Source organism: Letharia lupina (genome assembly GCF_014066315.1).
Source record: "Letharia lupina isolate WasteWater1 chromosome Unknown contig_8, whole genome shotgun sequence".
NCBI classification, from domain to species: domain Eukaryota; kingdom Fungi; phylum Ascomycota; class Lecanoromycetes; order Lecanorales; family Parmeliaceae; genus Letharia; species Letharia lupina.
Window position 1 is genome coordinate 1,614,797 of NW_023502977.1, and position 18,142 is coordinate 1,632,938.

At 46.2% G+C, this 18,142-nt stretch overlaps 5 protein-coding genes across 5 annotated transcripts; 3 read left to right on the top strand and 2 right to left on the bottom strand.

The window, feature by feature from the left end:
• Positions 1-638: 638 nt before the first annotated feature.
• Positions 639-1,379, bottom strand: HO133_010304 (uncharacterized protein; the record flags this gene model as incomplete). The annotated part of the gene is made up of 1 exon (XM_037301158.1): positions 639-1,379. One exon carries the CDS (start codon positions 1,377-1,379, stop codon positions 639-641), a length of 741 nt encoding a protein of 246 aa, XP_037153975.1.
• A 4,051-nt stretch (positions 1,380-5,430) lies between these two features.
• HO133_010305 (uncharacterized protein) lies at positions 5,431-6,702 on the bottom strand (the record flags this gene model as incomplete). The annotated part of the gene is made up of 1 exon (XM_037301159.1): positions 5,431-6,702. The coding sequence occupies one exon, from the start codon at positions 6,700-6,702 to the stop codon at positions 5,431-5,433; it is 1,272 nt and encodes a 423-aa protein (XP_037153976.1).
• Positions 6,703-8,008: 1,306 nt separating this feature from the next.
• Positions 8,009-9,226, top strand: HO133_010306 (uncharacterized protein; the record flags this gene model as incomplete). Its single annotated transcript, XM_037301160.1, has 2 exons — positions 8,009-8,091; positions 8,440-9,226. 2 exons carry the CDS (start codon positions 8,009-8,011, stop codon positions 9,224-9,226), a joined length of 870 nt encoding a protein of 289 aa, XP_037153977.1.
• A 3,559-nt stretch (positions 9,227-12,785) lies between these two features.
• Positions 12,786-13,963, top strand: HO133_010307 (uncharacterized protein; the record flags this gene model as incomplete). The annotated part of the gene is made up of 2 exons (XM_037301161.1): positions 12,786-13,758; positions 13,818-13,963. The coding sequence occupies 2 exons, from the start codon at positions 12,786-12,788 to the stop codon at positions 13,961-13,963; spliced, it is 1,119 nt and encodes a 372-aa protein (XP_037153978.1).
• Positions 13,964-14,409: 446 nt separating this feature from the next.
• Positions 14,410-14,894, top strand: HO133_010308 (uncharacterized protein; the record flags this gene model as incomplete). Its single annotated transcript, XM_037301162.1, is given in 2 exon segments — positions 14,410-14,778; positions 14,796-14,894. 2 exon segments carry the CDS (start codon positions 14,410-14,412, stop codon positions 14,892-14,894), a joined length of 468 nt encoding a protein of 155 aa, XP_037153979.1.
• Between the last annotated feature and the right edge of the window lie 3,248 nt (positions 14,895-18,142).

Sequence of the window (18,142 nt, forward strand, 5' to 3'; positions counted from 1 at the left end):
AGTAGATAATAATATTCTTCTTTTCTACTACAATATCTATATAGTAAGAGGCTTATTTTATAATAATATTAAATAAAATTAAATATTAAATAAAGCAGCGATCTAAAAGAGAGAATACTGTTAGAATTTCAGGTATGTGATGTGCAGAACAGACGGATTGATTCTCCAAAACCTCTCCGGGGCCAGGTCCTAAATACAGTACAAAATCAGGTGGCTGGAAAACATGGTGGCTGGGATGCGCGGAGGCCGAAAACATGGTGGCTGGGATGCGCGGGGGCCACATTTCAACACTCCCCTGCAGCCACGCTCCCAGTCCACCCAACAAGAAATGAAGCTATACACAACTCCCATCAACGATGAAGGCCATTCCAGCCTAAAACAACAACAGGCCATTCCAGCCTTTCAACAAGAGGCCATTCCAGCCTTTCAACAACAAACAGGCCATTCCAGCCTTTCAACAACAAACAGGCCATTCCAGCCTTCAACAACAAACAGGCCATTCCAGCCTTTCAACAACAAACAGGCCATTCCAGCCTTTCAACAAAAAAAAACAGGCCATTCCAGCCTTAGAACGAATAGGCTATCGCAGCCTAAGCCTCCCCTGACTCGATACGCTTCCGCTTGACACCACCCTGCTATTAATACCATTCCGGGGCCAAATCAGGACGTTCAGTCCAACACACCGGTCCATGTAGCCTCTCACACGTCTTACATGGGGGCTTACCAGCCCTTCCCCCAACAGCCGCAGCCGCAAATGCCACTTTCTCTTCTTCCTCCGGAAATTTTGGTCTTTCTCCCTTCCTCTCCTCTTCTAGAAGCATATTACGTGCTTTTTCAGCAGTCATATCCGGTATAACGTCCCAAATCTTAGTCAAGTATTGGAGATGTTCGGGGAGCGACATGGAGAGACAAAGAATAGTCTGCTTATCAGGGGTAAGGATGACGTTCGTAGCGGCAATTCGTTCTTCGAGTAGCTTGATATGGGTAAGGTATTCGGACATCGTTTCGAAGCTGGTGTACTTCAGAGTGTAGAATTCTTTGGTAAGTCGCATGAATTCGCCGTCACCCGTGGGTCGGTAGAGTGTGATTAATCGAGATAGCATCAGAAAACCACAGTTGAATTCGTCAATGGTAAGCCGTTGCTTGACAGGGCCGCTAACGGTAGGTGTCATGACGTCGGCAGCTTCTGTAGAGGATTCTTTCCACTTGGCTAGGGCTGCCACGGTTAGTGACTCGGGGGGGGTCTCTTGAGTATACTTCCATAGCTTCTGTTTACGTAGCAGGGCACGTATATCCACAAGCCATTCGGAATAGTTGCCCTCATGTAGTTGGCGAATAGGTGACTTGAAGGATAGGTCGAGAATAGCGCGTTGAGACATGGTGGTAGCGAGGTACGGTAGTAGGCGATGTGGTAGTAAGACAATATGGTAGCAGCGAGGTATGATAGCAGCGTCAGAACCGGGCTCATAACCTGTTAGAATTTCAGGTATGTGATGTGCAGAACAGACGGATTGATTCTCCAAAACCTCTCCGGGGCCAGGTCCTAAATACAGTACAAAATCAGGTGGCTGGAAAACATGGTGGCTGGGATGCGCGGAGGCCGAAAACATGGTGGCTGGGATGCGCGGGGGCCACATTTCAACAAATACTACTTATAAGATCTCTTTATAATAATTCTATTATAATATAAACTCGATAATTCTCTAAATTTATAAAATAATTATAAATTAAGATATATAGATAATTTCTTTTTTATTAAATAGAAATACTTTAAGTATAATATAAATAGCTTATCGCGCTAATAATAATATTAAAATATTATAACTTTTTTTAATATAATATTTCTTTTTTTATATATTAAAACTTTTCGCGTTAAATATATTTTTCCTTAATAATTTTTTTAATAAGTTAAAGTATTTTAAGTTATAGAATAAAAAGATTATCGCGTTAATAATAATTTTAAAATATCGCGACTTTTTTTAATATAGTATTCTTTTTTTAATTATTAAAACTTTTCGCGCTAGATATATTTTTTCTTTTTTTATCTATAAATAATTTAATTCTTTACTCGCACTTTATATATATTTCTTAATTAATATTTATTATTCTTTATTTAGATTATTTAATAATCTTATTTATATCCTTTAGACTTAATATTATACTCTCTCTTTATTAAATAGTATATAATATAAATAAATTATTATCGAAGACTTCTATCTTTATTTAATTTAAATTCGCTTAAAAAAAATATTAGCTCTATAAAGAATATTAGCTTTATTATTAACTTTAATTTATTCGCGATCTAGTAAGATTATAAATAGTATTATATTAATAAATAAAATTAACTTCTACGCGAAATATATAGTTATCGAATTAATATCTAGAATTAAATATAAGCGAATTTTAATAATAATTAAATTATTATAGCTAACGCTATTTAAAACGCGATCTTTTATTTTAATAATTAACTCTTTTTTCTTAATAATTATAAAGATATTAATAAAATTATACTTTAGAATATCGTATTATAAAAAATACGAAATAATTTTAAGATAGTTATTACTATAGCTTTATCTAATATTACCTCTATTCTTCTTTAAAATAATATTATTACTTATTCTTACTTTAAGATTTCTCTTAATACTATTATTTAGTCTAATTATAATATATTAATAAAGTCTAATTTAGCTTAATTATTAAAGGCGATTAAGCTTATTTTCTAAAATAAGATCTCTATATAAAATCGCTACGATATCGAGATTATTAATTATATACTTTAAGATATTTAAAAGAATTTTACTTCTTTTAATAATATAGTTATATACTTCTATAATAACTTTTATTAAATTTTTTTAATTATTAAGAATATTAAATTAGATTATATTATTTAAATTACGTTAAAAACGTTTTATTTTCAAAACTATATTTAAATTCTTAGATTAATAGAAAATATAAGACTTTAAAACTTTAATTTAACTAATTAAAGTCGAATTAATATAAAGAAATTCGCTTAAAGATTATTAGATATAAGTAATAATATCTTAATAAGCTTTAAAGAATAAGAAGTTATTAATTAGTCTATCGAGTAATTATTAAACGACTTTATTATTTAATTAATTAATATTATTTATAATAATCTTAACTTATATCGAATAGCTAATTTCTATATATTTAAAATAATTCTTTATATTCTTAATAAGAATATCGCTCGATTTAATAGTTAAGTTTTTAATAAGTTCTCTAAGATTAAGATCGTTTATAATAGTAGAAATTAAGTCGTTAATAAGAAAGATAGCTTTCTTCTATTTACTAAAATAATAAACATCTTCGAATTAATCTCGCTTTTATCTTATTATTTAAAGTTAAAATAGAATTATATAATAATACTATTAAGAAATTTAAAGTAATATATAAATTTATATAATAGAATATATTTATAAGTTAAGTATATTGAGTTTAAGATATTTAATTATTATATTCTTAAAAGCGAATATAATAATATTATATATTATATATTACGTATTTCTCTAGCTTCGCCTAATTTAAACGATTTATATACTTTCTTTTAATATATTTAATTCTTAATTTAATTAGCTTTCAGTATAATAATTAATAAATTCTAAAGTTAATTATTATAGTAGATTAATTTATATCTATATTTCGAGATCTTTATCTATAATTAATTATATATAATCTTAAGTTAAGTTATTAGTAAAATTAATCTATTAATTATAATTTTAGACGATCTACTAAGAAGATAATCTATTTAATTAACGAGATATATTAAAAATAAGATTATTAAATAGATACTACTTTTTTAAATAAGAATATAATTAATTAGCGATCTATAGTAATAAAAGTAGATTATTTATTATATAGAAAGTAAGTAAAGTTCGATTTAATTTAGAATTAGAGCTTTTATCTTCTTTATTAATTTCGTAGTAATAAAAATAGATTAAAAACGTATAGTAAGCGATTAGAGTTTGATTTGACTTAGGGCTAGGGCTAAAATTTCATTTAACTTAGAAAAATTTAACTTTATTTAACTTAGAAAAATGAAAAATCTAACTCTATGAATTTAATTTATAAGTCTTTACATATAATTATTATTATAATATAAAGATATCGATAAATCTTTTAATCTCTTATACTTATATCTTATTTTTTAATATTATTAAAAAAAAATTTAAAAAAAATTTAACTTTTTTAAAATTACTTTATTTACTTATTAATAATTTTTAATTAATAATTTTTTATTATATTTTACTTTTTTTTCTTTATATTATATATAAATATTAATTATTAAAATTTAAAGATATTAAAAGAATTAAAATAATTATTAAAATTTATTATAAGTATATTAATTATATATAATATATTTAATAATCTTTTCTTTTATTTTTAATAGAATATAAATAATAAGATAATTAAAAGAAGATTAAAGAAGAAGATTATATTAATATTATAGTAATTAAAAAAATATTAAAAAATAATTATAATTAATACTATCCTTCGCTAGCTCAGATATTAATTTTTATTTTATCGTTATCTTACTCGTAAGAGCTTTACTCTGATACTTTAATAATTAAATAATTAACTCTTATGATAGCTAATAGCGATGCATCCCCCTTCTCCAATCTAGGCAGTACCTCGCATCCTTCGTTGATACTGATCATACCATTCATATTTCTGCTATGGCTGGCAACCCTCTTGGCGCGACGGGCTATGGGCTACGTGCGGTCCTCGAGCGGAAAATTCCCAAGGCAAAGCATCACCCACCTGTTGCCGTCTTCCTGCCGGCGTAACTATCACCGGTCCAACGTCTCGCCTGCTGAAGGACGGATCAGCGTTCGCCGATAGCAGACGTTGAATCACGTACGGCCCGCCAACGCTACCAAGGCTGGCCTCCAGATCTGGTTTCCAAGCCCCCTTCGATGCAGGATGGCGCGGAGCGGAAGAAGGAGCAGCCGATCGTCGGCTTGTAGCAGCATTGGCTCGGGTGCGAAAACGGTGAGCGAGCCTCGAAGACGCTTGGGGTTTTCTTGAGATCGGAGAGCGTTGAGCGTGGGTTGGGGTTTCGCCTTCTGCGAGGATGGATTTCGGAAAGACGGGCGAAGCGGGTGGAGGAGGGCGGTGGAAGTTGACTGGGTCTTCGGAACGACGAGCTTTGGCGTAGGGAGGGGTTTGCAACGTTGTATGACGGCACGTTTGAAAGGTAGTGATATGTTGGAGTAGGAGATTTCCTTTTACGGCGGTAATAAAGCTTCACAGGCGGTTGTTGAGATTGGGTCGCCGGTCGGAACCGAGGAAGATGAGTTGTGCTCGATCAATATTGGAGTGAAGAGCCGATTGTTGTTCTGGCTCAGACGTGCAATTTCGCAATGTTTTCTATTATTGTATCTGTTGATCGAGTCTTGCTCTCAACTCCTATCAAAGCTGCGTCTGTTCCTCTTGCTTCCCAGTCCTCATCTGCGACCGCTTCCTCTTATACTCCGCCAGCCTCTCCTTCGCAAATTGCACCGCATCATGCCCGGCCAAGAACTGCATGTACTCCGCCCTCCCCTCACCCCCAGTCCCCTCCGCAGTTTGCCTCGCCCTCTCCCTCACCCTCGCCACTCTCGGCTTTCTCACGTCCTCACACAACTTCAACAGTCCCGGAATCTCCTTCCTCTCCACGTCCCTCTCGAGAAACTCAGAAAGCGTGATGGCGTCTTCAATCGCCATCGACGCGCCCGAGAAACTATGCGGCAGGACCGGGTGACACGCATCCCCCAGCAACGCGGTATAATTCCTGCTGCACCGCGGAAGCTCATCCATATCCATCAGCTGCCAGATGCGGAACCCTTCCGGGTCTGCCAGTTCCAGCAACCGGATAGCGCGCGGGTCCCATCCCTTGTGGACGTCGCGAACGGTCTCAAAAGAAACTTTGTGGTTGTACGAGGTCGCAGTCGCATTGTCTTGCTCTTTGTCGGCTTCCTTATCGGATAAATGGGCCGGGTGGTTTATAGTCACGTTGAAGAGCTTGCCGTGGTCCACGGGGTAGACGATGTTGATGATGGAGCCTTCGATCCAGGAGAACATGGTCAGTTCGTCACTGACCAAGGAGGACATGGTTGGGTCGTTCTGGACAACAGATCTGGGGAGCATGAAGCGGATTGCATTTTGATTGGCGGTGCGTTTCGGGAAGTGTTTGGTGCAATCGATGATGGCCGGACGAATCGCGGAGTGGACGCCGTCTGCGCCGATGATGAGATCTGCGGAGACCGTCGCCCCGCTATCGAGCGTGAGACTTGTGTTGTCGACATCCACCGAGGTGACTTTGACGCCGGTTTCGATTTGGACGCCGCTTGAGAGCGCAGCGTCCATCAATTGTTTCACGAGCTGGGGACGATAAGCGAAGACCGAAGTGGCCTTCTTCGCCATCTCCGGATCTGTATTCTCGTTCGCCTCTCTGAGCAGCTCGCCGTGTGAGTTGAATATGCGGGCCCTGTTGGCCGCCACGGCGCCACCACCGACGGTGTCGATGCCGAGGTGCTTCGGACAGCGATCGGAGTTTGGCGTGAGCCTGAAAGCGTAGCCGACTTCTTGGCCGGTCGTTGAGCGCTCGTAGATGGTGACGCGGTGGCCGTTGCCTGCGAGGCCGATGGCTGCGGCGGGGCCGGCGGTGCCTGCGCCGACGATGACGATGTTGAGGGGGGCCATTTTCTCTGTCTTCGTTGAATGGGGGTCGGCAGAAAATAGTATGGTATGATGTGAAAGGAGAAAGTTGGTGGATTGGAGTTTCAATCAGGAGTGTCTAGGAGCGTTTCCTATGTACTTTATAGGTAAGGTAGGAGTTGCCAAGACTCGTGGTGTAGAGGTCGGCACCAAAAGTCCTGGACAGTGGACAGCGCTAGCACCAGCCATAGTTCTGCCGTCGGACAGCAAGCCTGTAAGATTAGTGGTAGATGCTAGTTTATGATTATCTTCTGAGGGCGCATGAAATGAGCTTTGGTGGACTTCGGACTTTGGTTTGCGGGTAGGATAGGGGCATTGAGTCCTTGATACAGGAGTCTTGGCGTCCAGGACTTTTGCTTTTTCGACCTCCGTAGTCCGTACCTTACATTAATATCTTAGTCCGTATCGTACTTGTTTATCTCGCAGCTTGGCACCCTGAACGGGTATAGCGGCCTCGGAAAGTATCTTCATTAGCCCCGGACAAATTGGAAAATGTCGACCGCATGAGGATTCACAATAACCTCCCAAAGTTTTGCAAAGTCTCTATACACCTTTCTCCATCCGACATCTCTATGGTTATCTACATCCCTATCAGTCCCAGGAAAAAGCAAAAGTAGTTGACGCAGCGTGCACCCCGACCGGCAACTGACTTCACATAGGCATTAGCCGTTTGGAGCACGAAGAAGGTTGCAGAGATTACGAGAGTAAAGGGAATTCGTGCAATCGATTAGCCGTTAGTGATGCCTGGAATTCCCGGCAGGTCCAAAGGCTGCACCACCTGCAGGAGGCGCAAAGTTCTCGTTAGTAACCAGAAACTCTTTGCCAAATATTGATGACTAAAGTATAAGTCAGTGTGATCAAGAGGTGCCGTCTTGCGCTCGGTGTACCAAGGGCGGAAGAACATGCGAGGGATACGAACGCTACCCGGTCTTCCTCAACCGCACTGCACGAGGCCCTGAAAAGCGGCATAGGCTAGATGAAGCGAAATATATTACCTTTCCAAGTTCGGAGCAAACTGTTGTCTCCGTCAACGATTGGAGGCTGATCCCCGCAGCCTTAGCAAATTCAGAAGACAATCGCATGCTTTTCCAACTCTCTGCTACGCCAGCCTTTGAGAGCCAAATCGTAGCCCTCTTTTTCCAGAGATACTTGCCAGCGGACGATTGTGTTCAAGTTGGCTACGCAAAGAGTGGTTGGCTTCAGCAAGCAATAGGCCTCCAGAACCCTGGAGAGGCACTGCACCTATCCCTCAAAGCCATATCTATGACCACAATAGGACGCTTGTGTAAGGATGACAGACTGGCTTTTCAAGGTGCAAATTGCTATGGGAGTGCTTTACAACAACTTCGAAAAGCTCTCCAATCTGAAGTTACAGTATGGCACGATGAGACACTTGCAGCCAGCTTCGTCTTGGCACTTTATGAGGCGAGTTTATTTCAAACCTGCTCTTCCTCTTCCAGATAATAGCGTGATTTTCTTGCTGACCTCTAAAAGCTCTTCGGAACAGAGTCAGCCCTAGCTTCAATGCAGGCATGGGATAGACACATGTCTGGTTTAGAAAAGCTGATCTCTATGCGGGGACCTCAACCTTCGCATTTCCCCTTTGGGCAGGAGATGTTGGAAGACATTCGCTCTTCAATGGTAAATGCAAATGTCATTTCCATTCTAATAGGCCAGGATTGACTAGCTTTCACAGATGCTATCATGCCTAGAATACCGCAGGACGTCAGTCCTTGCAGATGGGAGATGGCTAGTCCGACCCTGGGACGAGACTTCAAATAGTACACATTCTCGATTATTCGACGAAGGCTTTGCTTTGGCGAGACTATTGCAAGAATTTGATGACGCAAACCTTGCTAGCGTCGGTACCAGCATCTCGACACTGTCACATTGCCTACAACTCGCCCTCGATATGCATACCGAACTAGAAAAATGGTATGATGAATTCCTTACCAGTTCACCATCGCCTTCGTATTGGCCGACACCACCATCTACCTTTACCATAGCTCAACGAGAATTCGCGGACTCGGGCCCAGGAGGGCTTCCGTTGCTTTGTTATCCAAACCTCATGGTGGCAAGCAATACCGTCACTCTCTGGGCCCTGAAGCTTGTTCTCAGCAGTGAGATCGCTACTATATGCCAAATCATCTTATTAACCAATCGCAAAGCTCGTGCCGACTCTACCGCTACAGATCCTACTGCGTCTCTCATGCTGACCTCAATGGCCCAACGCACAGAGGACCAACACAGCGAAGAACAACGTATGACTCTAGCAATCGATATCGCACGCTCGTTGCCTTACTGCCTCAACCGAACCACGGGCCTGCTAGGCCCCAGGAGAGCCTTCTTCGCTTTACGCACAGCAATGGCTACGATTCGACGCAGTCCGGGCCCAGAAATGGAGTGGGGCCGGGCAGCTATTGCGAGGATGGAAACCAAGTCAACCCTCCTGGAGCGATGCAGCTCCATCCATACTTCCCTGGGTCTTGCGGATATGAGGGACTCGTAACTCACCAACCTGCCACACTAATGGTACGACCCCGTCCACGGCCGAGTCTTGGATTGAGAACCGTGAAGCCCAGCCAATAAAGGCTTACCTTTCCACGAAGATTTAGACCTCTTCGTGAGTAGCCATCCTCCTCAGTAGCGTCGTAACAGCGGATCTCCCCTTCGGTTGTACCTTCCCGAGCTGTGCCGGGCTAGGAGCATCCATTACTGTTGCAACTTCAGTCGCATACCTCACGCACCCCGTGCTTTCGGCGCTAAAAGCACTGGCAATGCCTGGATCTTAAGAATTGATTGATTAGTTCTCAAACCCGCAACTGGCTGTAATCCTCTGTGGCCACCATTATCACCGAAGCCTGCTAGGCAGGGTTTAATATGCGACGTGGCTTGGACATATATTTTAGAGATAAGGCGGAAACACCAGAAGCAGGAGTGCAGGAGGCTGAGGCGCCAAATGACCTTCCACCACGTAGAGATATACTCAGGGCAAGCATGGGACATTGGTAACAATTCAATAGCTCCCAACGGCCGTGCGCGGGGATAGCGACCGTACCAACAGGCAACGCTGGCCCGAAGGGATTACGAGGATGCAGCAAAAGATCGATTTTCATATTTTGACGTAGTATATACTTATTTCTTCAAGCTATGGTTATGATTGGATTAGGACGCTTCGTGAAAAGTTTGGTGACGAGCTTACTCAGCAAGAGACAAGAGATATATTCCCATCTTTAAATGCACCACTCTGCTTTAAAAACAGCCAATCCATTGACTTACCGTACAGTATGCACCCTATGCCTGTAGTCTCCCTTTTCAATTATCGCTGAGTTCTCGTTACATTGTCGTGCCGTTAATGTCCGCACAGGACCTAATGCTAGCCGGGGAAATAGGGAGCATTAATCGCTTTATGACTGCGCTTATGAGGGAACAAAGCTTCCCAGCTACCTGCTGTGTCTGAACTACGTGAACAGCTACTACGTTGACAGGTGAATCCTTCTTCAATCCTCTCCTATTACGTCCAGAGAGTGATTGACTGGCTAACTCATATAGGATCAATCCACAACATGCCCGTGCTGAACTCTGCAGAGGCAGCAATCGCAAATGATGTTGGAAGGCTGGAAGAAGAGATTGAGAACCTTGTGAGACTCCTGTGATTTGCCTACTTGTGCTGGAAAGAAACGGCTACTGGATGTAAAGACTGAAATTGATGCCGCCATCGGGTTCGTCGAGAGCTGGTTATAAAGAGAATACGTCACGCCACTCGGGGTGGTTGCCGTCCTTGTCCGGCAACATCTGAATCAATTGGCAGGACTTGTTAAGAACATCGGTGATGGGACCCACGAGACACATGAACCAGCACCGAAGAGGTGTGCTGGCAAAGAGATTCACAAAGAGTACTTGCTTTTTGTTTTGGTGCAGGGACGAATATGTTCGATTGATAGGAGGCTGGATGCACGACTATTTCATCAGGGAAGAGCTGCACGCACCACGCCGTCAGCTCGAGAGCCAACAACTCCCGAACTCTAAGCTCTTGGGTCGCTTTCTGCTATGCCGTTTTTTCCTCAACGAGGAGCCGCAGGCAACCTCGCCGTCAGCTCCGGAAGCCACCCCTCACTCCCAATTCCGCATCCTTGACCGCGTGTTACCGTACCATTTCCGCCGTAACCGTCATTTTCGATGTGACCTGGCTGGCTGTCCTCAGATACACGAGCAATCAGGGTATCGCGAGACGGTGTTCTCATGCTTCAATGGCCGCCCCAATTTCGTCATGATCGACGCACGTGCTCATGGTACCGTGATGAAACTCCTGGGCGGCATTGAAGTGTTGTGAAGAAAGGTAAATGCTTCAAGGAGGACAGCCTCCTGCGAAGAATCGAGAGGGAAGCGTCTCGGCGCTTCCGCTAGCGCGTGAAGGGTATGGAAGCCGTTGGGAAGGGTTTGAGATAGGAGCCCGGCTAGGCCCAAAGGTTCGTTGCTCGGAGCAGTATGCCCCTTGGCAGGATAATGGTGACAGTCGTGTTCGTTGACAGATCGTGCGCTGGAACTTCTATCTCAGATCTGTCAACCTTGTACCAACAGCGAGAACACCCTTGGCTTGCCGAGAATAATTGGTAGACGACGCCTTTCACCGCCCGGAGTTGCGATGACAGTTCCTCCATTACTGTTGATCGTCGTGTCTCCATGGAAGTTGATAATCTTGTGTGTGACTTTGCCACGCTAGCACGTCGACTCTGATCTCTGCTTCAACGGCAAGTACCTGGGTGCAATGGTAATAGGCGTATGACATACACCAGCGTTCAGACCGCTGTGTCTGGCCAAATTTGTTGTGGATAACAGACTCGTGAGGCGATAGAACAACTTCTCGCTGTCGCTGTATTGTTCTAGCGACCCTTGCTCGCATCGATCATGCAGTGCCGTCATTGATGTGTCGGGCACACGTATGTTACCTGTCACAATTCCTTCTAAAGCGCACCTTTTGAATCTCGGCTAAGATCAATACTCAATTCGCCCACAGCGCGTACAAGCGTAAGTGGTTATGGAGGCCTAGAGTACCTCCACCGTCGGTGATATCAAACATCTCCGTGGTATGGTATGTGGTGGTCATTCTTTGCTTCGGTTAGCGATGCGACGAGAGACGAAAAAGAAGAAGAAGAAAACCTGAGGTCTGATTTTCGTTGAGAAATTCGACCCCGCTTCCTTGTGTCTCGTCGCCGGGCATTCGATACTCCGGTCGAGAGCGCGTCTATCCATTTTGGGATCGAATGACGCATTGATTCCTTCAGGACGTCCAACTTCTGGTTGCAATGACTTCTTTGACTTCTGGGCACTCAGACCCATTCGCAGCGACAACAGAACTATCGAACGATATATCGTCCTAGGAGAGGATTTACCAGCTCTCCGTCGTTTCTTCTTGTTGTTGGTGATCGATGGGCGATCTCTGTTGCTTTTTGGGTTCGCTCGGGCATGGCATGTGAGATCTAGTGACTTTTGGACAGAGACTTTCTCACCTCCATAGGAGAACTAACTATTCCTGTCGTGAACTCGCAAGTAGAGTACTTTCGCCCTATGGGTAAGATGTACTGTAGCAGCGGACTTCTGACCATTTCAAACCCGACCAGGCTTTGGGTCAGCAAGGCGAGGATTATAAGGGCGCATCTCGCAATCTACAAGAGCACCACTTCTCCAGCCCCTTGACACTCTAAACAAGCTCCCATCTTCCACCAACACTCAAGTCTTGAGATAATATACTTAGAAGTGAGACCTTGACATCCAACGCTCGGAGAACCTTGGGAAAGTTCATGGTCACCTGAGCACCCCGACGAAGATGATTGTCCAACAACCGAGGCTCAATGTCACCTCAGGCGGAACATGTCTCCCGCCGGGTGCATGTACGTGAACTCTACGCCTATTCGATAACACAGAAGTCTAGGCTGCAACATGTGTGTTTCAACTTTGTCTTTGTCCCTCAGACATCACTGTTTCGGTGTTCACAACTTTAAGCTGCGAGCGAGCACACCGAATCGGCTGTCCCGACTGAGTTTGCCGTGTACTACCCTAACCACGTTATGGAAGAAGACCGCAAGAGAGATGATCCCATGGATCTCGACAAGCCTGAGGACGCACCACCCGCTTACACTGCTCTCGGCAGCCCTTCAGGGCTTACGGATTGGACGGAGAAAGAGGACAAAGTGAAGACTGACCATGACGAGGCCGAAGAAGAAGAAGAAGAAGAAAAAACCAAAGAAGAGAAAGGAGCCCGCCGCAAAACCAAAGGGAAAGCCAAAGCCTCCCCACCACCACCAGACGACAACGATGACAACAACAACAACAAAGACCAACCCCCCCGCGTCGCCAGACCCACCCCCAACCCATCTCCCCCAAGAACAGCATTGAACTCCGACACCCACACGGACATGGACACCTACCGGGCCCTCGAAGCCCACAAAGCCCTCGAACCCGCCCACGTCCGCGGGACGCACTTCGCCGACGCCGACGCCACCATGAACGACACCCTCTCCTCAGCCCCCCCCTCCCCCAACACCGAAAACACCGCCCCAGGACCCCGCAACGGTCCGACCGGGTCGTTCGACTCGGCGGAGTTGAGGGGCAAGTTGGAAACCCTGCGGCAGCGGCAGCAGCAGCGAGGGGATGGCGGTCGGGGGCAGGGAGAGGGGTGGGGGTTTGCGTGGCAGGAGACGATGACGCGGGAGAAGGTGGAGAAGGAGGGGTGGGGGGGTGATGACGACGATGATGCGTTCCCGTCACCGTCGGCGCAGGCGGTGCGGGAGGAGGCCGGGTGGGAGGTTTACGACGAAGCTGCGTGGGAGACGGCCGCTGGGCGGGCGGCGAAGCAGGAGAGGCGGGTGGTGGCGTTGAAGGTGCCGCGGGCGTCGTTTTCGGTCCGGGGAGAGTCGGGGACGGCGGGGCGGCGTGGGGAGTTGGTCAGGGCGGTGAGGGGGTACGAGGCGATTCTTTCCGGGACGTTTTTGACTTATCAGAGGGATGATGTGATGAGGGTGGTGCATCGGGATGGTGACGGTGGGTGCAATCTTTGTGAGTGGGTGGGTCTGTCTCAGGTCGTGCTTACGGTTTGACAGGCAAAGTGTTCACACTTCTCCCTCTCAAAGCCGGCGCAGTAGCCGCCCGGGCGCATACTCAGGACTTTGTGCCTGCGAGTTCGGCGGCCGGGAGTGAGGCTAGCGATGAAGGTAGCTGGGAGCGACTTGAGAGGAAGGGCGGATAGGGAGTCGTGCGACAAGGCCTCGATGCAACTATAGTAGTGGTTGTTGGGAGACAGAGCTTGTCACGGCATACGCTCGCGAAGACAATGAGATGTGGTCTTGGTCGGTATGGTCTTGTCACGAGTTCATGGCTGAAAGAAGATCGGACCTTTTTTAACAGAACAAAGGGTGCTTGTGCGTTACTCAAAAATAACATCAATAAGATAAAGCGCGAAAGGAGTTGGGCTTGTTTTTCCAAGGACCAGAACAACGTCCACTGAGATGCTGTCAAAAGAGGCGAGCGACGGACGACAAAGCGACCATTTTCTCCATGGCCGTCAATGGACTTCGACAGTCAGTCTCTATCAGATGCACCAGCCTGTCCATAACTCGCAAAAACCTGCCACACCCACACCTTCGGTTCCCCCCAAACTCCCATCTGACAGCTTATCAAAATCCATCATCCAACATGACTAACCCCTACGCTAACATAGAGTACGTAATGGCCAACGTCGTCCCCATCCAGAACAGCATAATGTCAAACATCAACCGCGGCGACCTAACCGCCATGTACGACGCCGGCATCCCCACCCCCATCAGCGCCACCGTCCAGAGACGGAACCTCCAAAGAGCCCGATGCAGCGAAGATCTCCTGCCGCCGATGACCAGTGCACGCACATGCCCCAACACCTCCCTCGACCCTCTCCGAATGAACGAGTGCGAGGGCTACTGGCGCGACCATCCCCCTCGACCGGAGGGACTACTACCTCCCCTGCGTCAACCCGATGGGTATTGGCCTCCACTCACCCTCTGCGATCCGCACGACGGGCCCCACCACGTGTGCGAAGAATGCAGGGACGATTACCGCATCCAGGAATGCCGGGACGAGACGAGCCGGATCGCGTCGGCCGCGGCCGTGTTGTGCAAGACGCACAGTCTGGCGTTCTTCCGTGACGCGGCGGCGCGGAAGGGTTGCGAGTGCTATGAGAGGCTCGATGGGGGATGGTCGTGTGTGGGTTGTCGGCGGGAGACGTTGATGACTTTACATTGCAGGGCTGTGCCGTGGAAGAATGATTTGTTCTTCACTCATGTCAGCAGGGTGAATGGGCGGAGGGTGTATGTGGATTATTTTCGGAAGGCGAGGCAGGACCCCGCGTGTCCGATCCCGGAGTGTGGGGGGAAACCGTGGATGAGTTATACCGCTGCCGAGGTGATGGAGATGTGTTTGGGTTGTTGTGCTGTTCAACACTGCCTGACGCTGCCTCTGTGAATGATGTATGGTGGTATGCGGATGCAGGGACACTGTAAGTTCAGATCGACTCTTCTTCATTTATTTTTGGGAAGCTGTTGGCCCATTGGCTGTTTTTGGAAAGATTTTCGCTTTCGCTTTCGTTTGAGCTTGGTCAAAGGTTTGGTAATTGGACCATTTCCACAAGGGCAAATTTCGATAATGTTTCAAGCGGCCAGTCGTGCACCTAAGAGAGACCCGATGCTTTGTGTATCCACGCTCACTGTTGCACGGCGTTCAATGGGACAGTACTCTTCCATCTGTCCTTTCAAGTCTGTATGAAGCCTCGAATTAGCTACGTTCCTAGAAGTTTCACTCCTAGTTGAGCAGATTTCCTTTCTTTCCCCCTTCCCTGCTAGATTTTAAAACCTTTCAACTCCACTCAAAGGTATGCAACCCTGCCACTCCTGTCCTCATAGCTGGCTAGATACCTCGTCTTCAGGTATCTGTGCGGCAGGGCGGCTCGAACACTGGACAAGCTCCAATATCTCGCTGCAATCCATCCGAGACACACGTTGTTCTAGATTCCAATTTAGATCTTGGATAGTCCACAACCACAGCCGCCAAGGTTCGTCCAAGTGTGTAACGGAAGACGAATGAAGTATCTCGCCGTGCAGCTAGATACAGGTAAGCACTCCCTTGCTGACGCTAAATGCTTCTCTGCCAGATACAGGCGGCGACGAAAAAGAATTCAACAGAAATACAATGCGAATCAAAGTGAAAGAACCAACCCCTAAGAATGTTTCACGATGCGAGATACGTACGTAAAATGATAGATGTGCGATTCATTCATATACATACAAAATATTACAAGGTGCACTCAATTTGTCGGTGGCAGTTGCCTCCAGCGAAGTGCATATTGGATGACTGAAGCGACCAATGAAAACGATCCGCGCTGGAGAGACGCTAACCCGCTTACAGGAAGGATATGTTCGAATATCTTGCTGTTCAGCTCAATCCTTCGAAAAAAGAGAGTAAAAAAGTGTAATGAGATAATGTCACCCATACCTCGTCATCGCTTGGAGCACATAATGAGCACGGACCAGATGTTGGGATGTTGATCTCTTCATTTCCTTGGAGATTACAGAAGATGGTCGATAGTGTCCGCGTGGCAGTCGAGATCTGATGCAACCCAGAATCTTCTCCAGAAACATGTCAGTACCACGGTCAACAAGGGACTTTCGAGGACAAAGCAAATCCTGAAGCGCCAATTCTATTGAGAAGTCTTAATCAACCTTACCCTATATGAGCGAAGCGAGTATTTTAGATACGATGATCATTGCTGTTCAAACCCTGCAACGACCTTTGTACGATTCCCTCACTCCGAATACAAAAGCCTCTCCCTTTCCCTCTCTTCCTCTTCATCCTCAATAGTCACTCCTGCAGAAACGACCCAGCGCTCTCAGCCCAGTCTTTACCTAACCCTCCCGGCCCTCCGTCGACCCCTTGCCACAGACAGTCTTTACCTACCTTCCTACCTACCAACAACCGTCCCTCCCTTCCTTCCATCCACCATGTTCTCCATCACCCGCCTCACCCTCACTTCCACCCTCCTAGCCACCACCACCTTCGCCCTCGCCACCCCCATGCCAGCCGCGAACCCACTAGCATTGGATGTCGCTTGCACGATCGATCGGAGGCTTTGGAGAAGTCTTGTCAGGGTGTGACAGACCATTCATGTGACGGATCTTTTGCGAAGGGTGTGAAGTGGTTGCCATTAGCTGTACATAATCCACCCCGTCCGTCTCCGAGTCGGTAGATTTAGCGTTTTGGCCAGGACTTAGACCTTGTGGAAGAAGTTTAATCATTCGCCAGTAATTTTCTCTCGAGACATCTTGCGCGGCGGAAGTTCCACAAATCAGACGAGAAAGAGCAGGAAGCCGTTGGGGCCTCTCAGGCTCGGGGGGACGAGGCGGGATTCGGTCTCGGATCAGGCCCCGGGAGCGGCACCTTCCCTTCCATCGCGGACCGAAATATAGCGGCGGTTTTACCTACATCCCTAAGGTAAGAACCTTTTCCTTCCCTTTTGCATTCTCCAACCATCTCTCTTCTCCTCCGAACCCAGAAATACCATCATGTGCGCTATTGCATGGTATGGACCCCCCTCCAAACCCGGTTTTGCCCGATCGATTTCCATCAGGACTCCCAGTCCCGTTCACAAAGCGCACACCCAAGATCCATTAAACAGACATACTTGATTACATATACCTGTTTCCCCAGTTTGAATACTGTCCGACAAACCTTTTTTCAACCCTACCCGAATTCTCCAAAACCCAGTCGATTCCCTACGCAGTTAGCCCATGGCCCATCTGTGTGTCGAAGCAGTCACGCTCTGGCGGTGCAACCTGGAAACCCTACATTCCCAGCATCTCGCCCCCCTCTTCCAGCAACACCGAATCTATTCCGATAACGTCCAGCCGCCATAAGCAACCGTAGAGGTGCGAGACGGCGCCCGGCTTGCGAAACCGGTTGCAATGGTACCATGCCGTCATTGTTGGCCCGGGACAGCATCTGTGACCCTGCTTCCCACGGCACTTGGCTGTGGAGGTCAAACAAAGCTCTTGTGCGCTGTGGAAGCTGTAAGGTTGTCTTCAAGTGGTTTCAATCCTATGGCGAGCGCAGCCTCGAGGCAATTGCGGTTGGGCAGGCATGCGTCCAGAGACAGTGGTGGTCGATTATCTACGGTATCAGACACGCTTTTCTTGGCGTCTACGGCGAATCCTACACCATAGTGCTTCGATTCGGCAACTCGCAGTCTCTACGGTGGCGTCTGTGGGAAACGTGTGACCCTTGGACGACTCGACCATGACCTGGAGGCCGAATATAACATCGGTCGTAATAGGTGTGCTCTGCCTTCAGCAACCAGTGTTCATGTCCGAGTTCAAGGACGATTGTATCGTCCCTCCGGGGCTGT